The 8,582-nt window shown below is 36.4% G+C and overlaps 1 protein-coding gene across 2 annotated transcripts; it reads right to left on the minus strand.

Annotated features, from left to right (window-relative positions):
• Nucleotides 1–3,582: 3,582 nt before the first annotated feature.
• On the minus strand, nt 3,583–6,918 carry LOC106414142 (probable RNA-binding protein ARP1). 2 transcript variants are annotated; one of them, XM_013854850.3, is made up of 6 exons: nt 6,641–6,918; nt 5,432–5,573; nt 4,735–4,861; nt 4,609–4,651; nt 4,293–4,518; nt 3,583–3,779 (listed from the first exon to the last, which is right to left on the minus strand). In XM_013854850.3, exons 1-6 carry the CDS (start codon nt 6,824–6,826, stop codon nt 3,757–3,759), a joined length of 747 nt encoding a protein of 248 aa, XP_013710304.1. In that variant the 5' UTR covers nt 6,827–6,918; the 3' UTR covers nt 3,583–3,756. The 2 variants fall into 2 exon arrangements, with proteins under 2 accessions (XP_013710304.1, XP_013710303.1); XM_013854849.3 differs by having other exon boundaries at nt 3,583–3,785.
• Between the last annotated feature and the right edge of the window lie 1,664 nt (nt 6,919–8,582).

Genomic DNA, 8,582 nt, shown 5'->3' on the forward strand with positions numbered 1-8,582 from the left:
ATTATAGAACCTTCAACTTTGGCGAGGTTCTTTGCTTTTCCCTTCAAATATTTCATGGCTCGCTCATACTGATACATCCATCCGTAATGTACAGGTCCACGAAGCAATGCCTCATATGGGAGGTGGACAGCTAGATGCTCCATGACGTCAAAAAATCCGGGAGGAAATATCTTCTCCAAGTTGCACAATAAGATGGGAATGTTCTCCTGAAGCTGTTCCACAACTTCTTCTTTAAGAGTGCGTGTGCTCAGATCCCTGAAAAATGCTCCAATGCCTTTTATATTCAAAAAAAAATTAAACACATTGTTAGTCATATATTATTTTGTAAATTATTGTGATATAATACACTACGTACCTGCAAGTGCTTCATGTACGTTTGTTGGAAGTAGCTCCGCAAATGCAAAGGGCAGTAGTCGTTGCATAAATACATGACAATCATGACTCTTCATCCCGGAGAACTTTTGACCCTTTTCAACACATCTAGAGAGATTCGAAACATACCCATCGGGGAACTTCACTTCTGATGCCACCCAGTTGAACAACACCGACTTTTTTTCTGAAGATAATCTGAATATCGGAACGGGAACTTGTCCATTGCTTTTAATATGTAACTCGCTTCTTGAGCAAATATCCGGCAAGTCCAACCTCGATTTTATGTTGTCTTTTGTCTTCCCTGGGACATTCAATATTGTATTCATGATGTTCTCAAAGAAATTCTTCTCTATATGCATCACATCGAGGTTGTGGCGCAGAAGAAGATCCTTCCAATATGGCAACTCCCAAAATATACTCTTCTTGTGCCAGTTGTGATGAACACCGTAAGAATCTGGCATATTACGAGGGACATGCCAATTACCACCCCAACGAACTGTTTCGTTAGCTCCGTAGTAGTCGATTTGCGCTTCAATTTGTTCTCCAGTTAGATATGGAGGAGGAGTGTCTCTCACAACCCTTTTGTGCCTAAACAAATTCTTGTTTCTTCGGTAAGGATGGCCAATGGGAAGAAATCGACGGTGACAATCAAACCAACTTGTCTTCCTACCATTCTTCAGTTGAAACGCATCTGTCGTTCCATTACAATATGGACAAGCTAATCTCCCATGTGTAGTCCATCCAGACAACATCCCATAGGCAGGAAAATCACTTATGGTCCACAAAAGCATCGCTCGCATCGTAAAATTCGTCTTCGTTGAACAGTCATACGTCCTCACCCCTGTTGACCACAAATCCTTCAACTCTTTTATCAGTGGTTGTAGGAAAACATCCAGGGACCTTTTTGGATGGTTCGGACCAGGTATTAATATGGTCAAGAATAGTAACTCCCGTTGCATGCACATCTCCGGTGGCAGGTTGTATGGAGTAAGAAAGACTGGCCACAATGAATATTGTCTCCCTGACATTCCGAACGGACTAAATCCATCTGTGCATAATCCGAGATACACATTCCGGATATTGCTAGCGAAATCTGGATGTACTTTGTTGAAATGTTTCCAGGCTCTTGCATCTGATGGATGAGTCATCTCACCATCCGTCTGAGTATGCTCGGCATGCCATCTCATCTTTCCAGCAGTCTGCTCTGATTGATACAATCTTTTCAATCTATCTGTAATTGGTAGGTACCACATCCTTTGGTACGGTACCCTATTACGTCCCCGTCCTTGCGGCTTGAATCGTGGCTTCTTGCAGAATCGACATTCTTCTAGCTTCTCATCATCTCCCCAATAGATCATGCAGTTGTCGATGCAAACATCTATCATCTCCGAAGGCAACCCAAGACTATAAACCAGTTTCTGAATCTCATAATAAGAATCAGCAGACACATTGTCTTCCGGCAAGTACTCTTTAAACAAGTCCGCCCATTCGTTCATGCAACTTTCAGGTAGATTGTGATCAGTTTTAATATTCATCATTCTAGCAGCTAACGACAATTTAGAGAGACCTTCTCTACAACCACTGTAAAGTGGTTGATTCGCCGCGTTTAACATTTCGTAAAACTTTTTTGCATCTATATTAGGTTCTTCATCTTCATCATGAGCTACGAATGCATCAGCTACCATATCATGAACCCTATCATAATCTACCATCTCCTCCTGATGGTAACTATGTTCATTATGCAAATGATGATCAACCGGTTCTTTTTCCTGAAAATTGCTATTACTACTACTTGCTTCATTCTGATCATAATTAAAACCTTCTCCATGTTGAAACCAGATATAGTAATTTGCCGTGAAACCTCTATTTATTAAATGCTTCCAAACATTTTCACGATTTGCCAGTTTCGAATTGTTGCATTTCCGACAAGGACAGAACATCTTACCACTTTCTTGGGCGAGCGGTGTTGAATCTGCTTGATGCATAAATGTCTCCAGACCCGCAAGGTATTCTTTCGTCACTCTCCCGTTAGCATCTCTATGCATATACATCCACTTCCGCAACTCGTAAATAGTCCCGGAGCCAGCCATTTTTTTTCTTTCACGTTTTTTGTTGTTGGTGTGTTTAAAATGATGTTCAAACATCCATATTTATAGGAAAATTCGAATCTGGTAGTTGTAATTTTGCTATGAATTTACGACGAAAATTAATTAGGTGGGCAAAAAAAACGTGTAACACCTATAAAGTTGGTGGATTCAAAAATTTCCTCGCTAAATACACGTAAACTATTACCTCGTAAATACCACGCAAAGTTTACGTCGTATTTACGAGGAAATAGTTTTTCCTCGTAAAATACTCGTAAAATTACATCCACTTTACGACGAAACAGTTTTGTCGTTACGTTACGAGGAAATAACGATGACTTTAGTTTTTCACGTAAATTCGTCGTAAACTCGACGCAAATTTACGAGGATTGTTTTTCCTCGTTAATTTTCGTAGTTAACCATGTGTTTTCTTGTAGTGATATGAAGACATATTTATTACAAAAAATTTAAAATTATAACAACACTATTAGACCGATAATTTTTTTCAGGAACCTCTAAAATCTCCAAAATATTATCCAGACAAATTTTGTATAACCGAAGATTTTTTTTTTTGACAACAAGACATTCACAGACTCATATTGACTCTGTAAACCAGATCGGTAACTCCACATTCATGTGAACGACGAAAGACGGTTGTTTCCTAGCACTGCGTGCTAAGCTATCCGCCCGTAGGTAGAACATTAAAAGAATAATTTTATGAAATAATGTAGTATTTTCTTATAGTTTAATATTTAATTATGTGTATCGTTTTAAAATTTTGTATATTAGTGTGACATTTTATTAATTAATAATATATATATATATATGTTAGTTATTTATAAAAGTTTTATGAATTTATAGTAATTATAATATATATAAAGACCATAGTATAAAATATAAATAATTTTAAAGTTAAATTTGAAGTTTTACTTTTGAAAAAAAAAATTAAAAATTTTAAATATAAAACTTTAAAAAATTCAAAATAAAGAATCTGGAGATCTTCTTAGTTTTTCTCTGATCTAAATAGATAAATGAACACATTGCGAAAAAATGACAAAAGAGGCGGTACTTACTAAGCTAACCTAATTAATATACGTATACCTTTAGAGTGACCTTAATTATTTTTAAAGAAACTCTAGTAAATAGTTTTAATGAATAAATTATGAAATGTAAAGGAATTAATTTAACAATGATTTGTCTCTATATTAAAAATAAACATTGTGAGCTGGAGAAAATGAATATTCTTGGGCTGAATCTTTTGGTCAACAACTTGTTGCCCATCAACTTATGGCCTTCTTCATTATTCTATCCCTCCTCCTCCAACTGTACCTATCCAACAGTCAAAAGTAGATATTTATAATTGTCAGTTTGATATATTTTCTGACACGAAGATCTTGTATGTAAGGTGTCTTTTGTTATTTATGAACTCATAGCATCAGGATCCAGCTAAATTATTACAGACACACGTGCTACATCAAGTCACCACGTGAAAAAGCAGATTCTAGCTAGCTGAGGATGGTTGATCCATGTGATACCACATCATGGGCACATGAGGCCACGGCTGACATATCAAAACAACGTGACCAACTTGTGTATGCATGTGTGTTTAGGTCTCATCATGATTTATTTTGTGCAAATATAGTAAAACATGGATAGACAATTTACAAATGCTAGTTGGATAATAATTGAACCATTATATATGTACTATGACACATTTTAAAATACTTTTTCTAACGAGACATCGTTGCGGGTTTTAATGAGCCAAATAGTACTTATACTTATCCAAATGTATCTAGCTTTAATATAAGGTTTAGGACAAAATGACGATATAGATACCTGATATGGGTTTCGTATAAGAGGGTTGAGGAAAACCGATGGCGTGAGATTGATGATAAGGATAGACAGTGTAGAGAGGCATCATCGGGTTTGCCCCAACCATTACTCTTCCTCCACCATACATGTGATGGTGGTGGTAATATTGTGGTTGTGGCAGTGGTAGCGATTGTGGTTGCGGTTGTGCATAGTATCCGTTCATATAGGTGCCTCCAACGTATCCAACTTTCTGTTCATTACATAACATCACAAACAAAATTATTTCATAAGTGCGGAGATCAAAACTCAAACATATCGATTTTGTATTCATCAGACTTACTTGATTGAAGGTCATGTTCGGGGCGACATAGGAGGAAGGGTACCTTTAATTTAATATCAAAAGTGAGCTAATTAAATACAAGTACATTTGGAAGAAGATTAGACGGTGTAACTTAAAATATTTTACCCATAGAAAGGAACGGTCTGATGATGGTGTTGTTGATGTCGCTGGTGTGCGAAACCCGCAGGGTAGCACCATTGAGCTTGATTGTTCCCTACATGTCCTGACATGGGCCTACCCACGTGCTTAGATCCTTCACATCTCAAAACATCATAAATTGATAATAATGTTAAGATCAATTTTTATAAAAGTTAGATGATTTCTATAAAGTTCAAATGGCATCAGTTAACAGTGTTTCGATTCTATTCAAATCAAGACTCAATCCTTGGAATGTTTAGTAGTTTATAACCTTGCTGAGTTTGAATGAACATGCCTGCCTAGATCAAACTTTTTATTTTGTTTTTTTTGACCATTGTGAGATATAACTAAATAACTGACAAGCATATGTTCCACCAAACCAGATACATAATGATTTGATTTGCTTTATTATTCCCATATTGCAAAAGACACTCGTAACATTTATACACATGCACCATACTATATGCCCATAACGATTACCCGCATATGAATTTTCCTATATAAACAACGTATTATACCGTATAAGTTATATACTTTCACTACAATCATTGATTAGTCTATAGATGACTTAAATGGCAACTCTGCAACATGTTATGACGACTGGTGCATGTGATCCTCAGGTTATAAGTAAACAAAGAAAGATTTATAAAAATAAAAAGATTTATATAATAAACTTTAGATGAACCTTGTTGAGGGGAGGCCACGAGGGGAGATCTACGAAGGCGGCCACCGAGGGAAGCAAGATTGCAGTTGGCACGGCGGCCATTGATGACCGGAGTCGAGTCTTCACAAGCCCTCTTCGCGGCTTCCGCATCTTTGAAAGTCACCTACACCAAATAGAATATTTTTTTAAATAATGAGAAAGAAACAAAAAATGTTCTGTTTTTCTTTCAAAGCTACGACTTGTTAAGATGTGATCATAAACATGTTTGAATGATTTTTCTTCAAACTGTATGTTTTTCTTCAACAACTGTATGACTTGAAAAAGTCATAGCTCCAGGACCGTCCTAGCCATAAGGCAGGTTGCTTTAGGTCACATTTATATTTAACATTTTTAGGGCCACAAAATCTTAATGTGTGTAATGGAACATAAGTGGTGGTTTTATATTTTTTTTTATTATAAGATGTAATATTTAGTCATTTTCCTTTTTCTCATACTTTCTTGGTGTCTTCTTTCAATAGAATCCCATTGGATATAATTGAAACTAAAGAATATTTAGTCATTTTCCTTTTTCTCATACTTTCCTAGTGTCTTTTTGTATAACTAATAATCATGTATATATATTTCATTTTAACTATCATTTATTGTCATCTAACTTATCATAGTTAAAGACAATCATATTTTATATTTCAAACACATATAGTAATGCATTTTTCTTATATTTTTATGACTTTCTTGATTCTTTATATAATTGTAAAATAACTTAACAAAAATCCAGGTTAAAATTTACAGCAATCACAACTAAACTGTTATATTTGTTTGATTTAAAAGATAACAGAAATTTGGTTTCTTATATTTGGTTTTATTCCTATATAAAATAAAAATATAGTAATGATAAACAAAATTCAAAATTTTTGAAAATAATTTTTTTTTATTTTGGTTTAGGCCACTGGATATTCTGGGCCGGCACTGCATAGCTCTGTATTTTTTTCAAGAAAAAAAACAAAAAAAAAGGTTTAATTTGCTGAATGAGTATATTGGGAAAATATTGGTTTTGTAGTAAAAGATTAGAGAGAGATATGACAGAAAAAAAGGGGAGAGAGGGTCGTATGGTTAGTTGGTGAAATATATATATATATATATATTTTTGGTTATATGCTCAAATTTCCCAAAAAATAAAGCAATAGAATTAGAAACCAAGAAGACAAGAAAATAGTGAGAAGAGGAACATACAAAGCCGTAGCCTTTGGAACGGCGAGTGAGTTTGTCGGAGATGATGACTGCCTCCAAGATATCACCGTACTTGATGAAATGATCATGTATTGCTTCTTTGTTAGTGTCCCAAGCCAATCCTCCTACAAACACTTTGGTCAGCTTCGTGTCTCCAAAACATCCGTTCACGTTGTTGGTCGTTGTCATTGGATCGTGTGTAAGTTCTGAGAGAGAGAGAGGCCAGAGAAAGAGAGAGAAAGCGAGAGAGATGAAGGAGAGTGAATGAATTATATAAGAAGGGGAATAATAAAGAAAAAAGAAATGGTGCAAAATAAAGAGTGACAGATTAGTGGACAGGTAAGTCTCAACGTGATCACTACACCCTTCTTAGACCACCATTATCCCAGATTCTTAGTAGGGTTTTTAAAGAAAATTAGGCATTTAATTAAATGGAAACAAAATTAAATTCATATAACCGATCCTTAATTCATGGTTTTTGCAAACGATCACAAAGGAGATCCTTACCACACGTGTCAGCATATTATGTTTTTGATTTTTTTTTCTTTCTTTTTTCTTCTTATCGTCTTCATCTCTCTCATCTGCGACATAGATTCATCATCATCAAATCACCTCCATGTTTAGACAAGCTTCTCGCCTCCTCTACGACGGATCGCCGCCGGATCCTCGAAATCGGCGACGGCTCGTGCCTTTTCAACGGAAGTTCCGTCGACGGACGTTTGTGGAGTCTTGGAAGAAAGTCGCACCGAACATAGACCCGCCCCAGACTCCTTCTTCCTTCATGAAGCCTCATCCGTCGACTGCCTCTTCGATTCCGACGAAGCGCACCGTCAATTTCGTCTTCGATTCCGACGAAGGTTAAGGATTAGGAAACAGAGTTAGAAACTCCCAATAAATCTCAAAATCTTTGGATTTCTTAATTAAATTTCTTGATTCACTTTTATTATTAAACAACTCATTAAGAAACCTAAATGGAGTTATAGGGTTAATGATGCTCTTATGTCTCTATTCACTGTTTACTTATTATAATAATTAGCATCACCAAATATGGGTGCACTGCCGTGAGTTTGGACATTGATACAGGCTGAGATTCAGACCATACAAATGGGCGGACAGAGGTTTAAGAACTCGGACTGGACAGGACGGGTCGACGGCTATGGGGCGGCTGGGCGGATGCGATGGAGCGGACGATGGCCGATCTGGTTCCTGAAACAGATAAGGGATATTTTTATGAGTTTTTTTATGGATCTAAAATGATGAACTGAAAGGAAACTAATTGATATGTTAAGAACATAAACAAATATGACTTTTTATGAGTTTTTATATTGAATGGAAATCTAGAACTATATGATGCAAACTGAAACAAAACAAGAGAAGGATAGAAATATGGGGGATGGATCCTTGTTGCTGGATGTGTATCTCTCTCAACAAGAACAGTGGATGAAGGTGGATAGCTATGGGATTTGACTTGCTGGATGTGTATCACTCTCAAGACAAATCGGTGGATGGGATGGAAGTGAAGAATCGCCACAAGCTTGGTGGTTTAGAGCTCGATAAGATTCGGCTGCTCTCTCTGTTTCTCACAGGGAAAAGACTTAGGGTTTCTGAGTTTGCAAAGGCAAAATTATTTCATAAAGACATGAGGCCAAAAATCGCCTAGCACATAGAGTTATATAGGGTTTTTCCCTTATGGGTCTCAAAATAAAAAAGGCCTTAAAACATGCTGGCCGAAAATGAGGCTGAAACAAAAGCCCAAAGTCTTAACCAAATAAATAAATAAAAATAAAGATAAACCAGACAACTGGTTGTCGGTTTGAGAAGGCCTAAACCAGAATTCATAGTATGCTTGCATGTTGCCTCGTTAAAACCTTTCGGGAAAACCCAGTGGGACAAAACCCGATAAGGAAAAAGAGTACAACAGCATACCAATCCTTCTGATGTCGGC

The sequence above is a fragment of the Brassica napus genome, chromosome C8 (assembly GCF_020379485.1).
Source record: "Brassica napus cultivar Da-Ae chromosome C8, Da-Ae, whole genome shotgun sequence".
Taxonomy (NCBI): domain Eukaryota; kingdom Viridiplantae; phylum Streptophyta; class Magnoliopsida; order Brassicales; family Brassicaceae; genus Brassica; species Brassica napus.

What these genes read in the sequence shown, in the direction of transcription:
- LOC106414142 (XM_013854849.3), bottom strand. Translation starts at nt 6,826, where the DNA reads ATGACAACGACCAACAACGTGAACGGATGTTTTGGAGACACGAAGCTG. An exon ending in CGTGGCCTCCCCTCAACAAG is followed by an intron (nt 4,862 to 5,431) that starts GTTCATCTAAAG and finishes TGAGATGTGAAG; the next exon opens with GATCTAAGCACGTGGGTAGG. An exon ending in TTATACGAAACCCATATCAG is followed by an intron (nt 3,786 to 4,292) that starts GTATCTATATCG and finishes ACTGTTGGATAG; the next exon opens with GTACAGTTGGAGGAGGAGGG.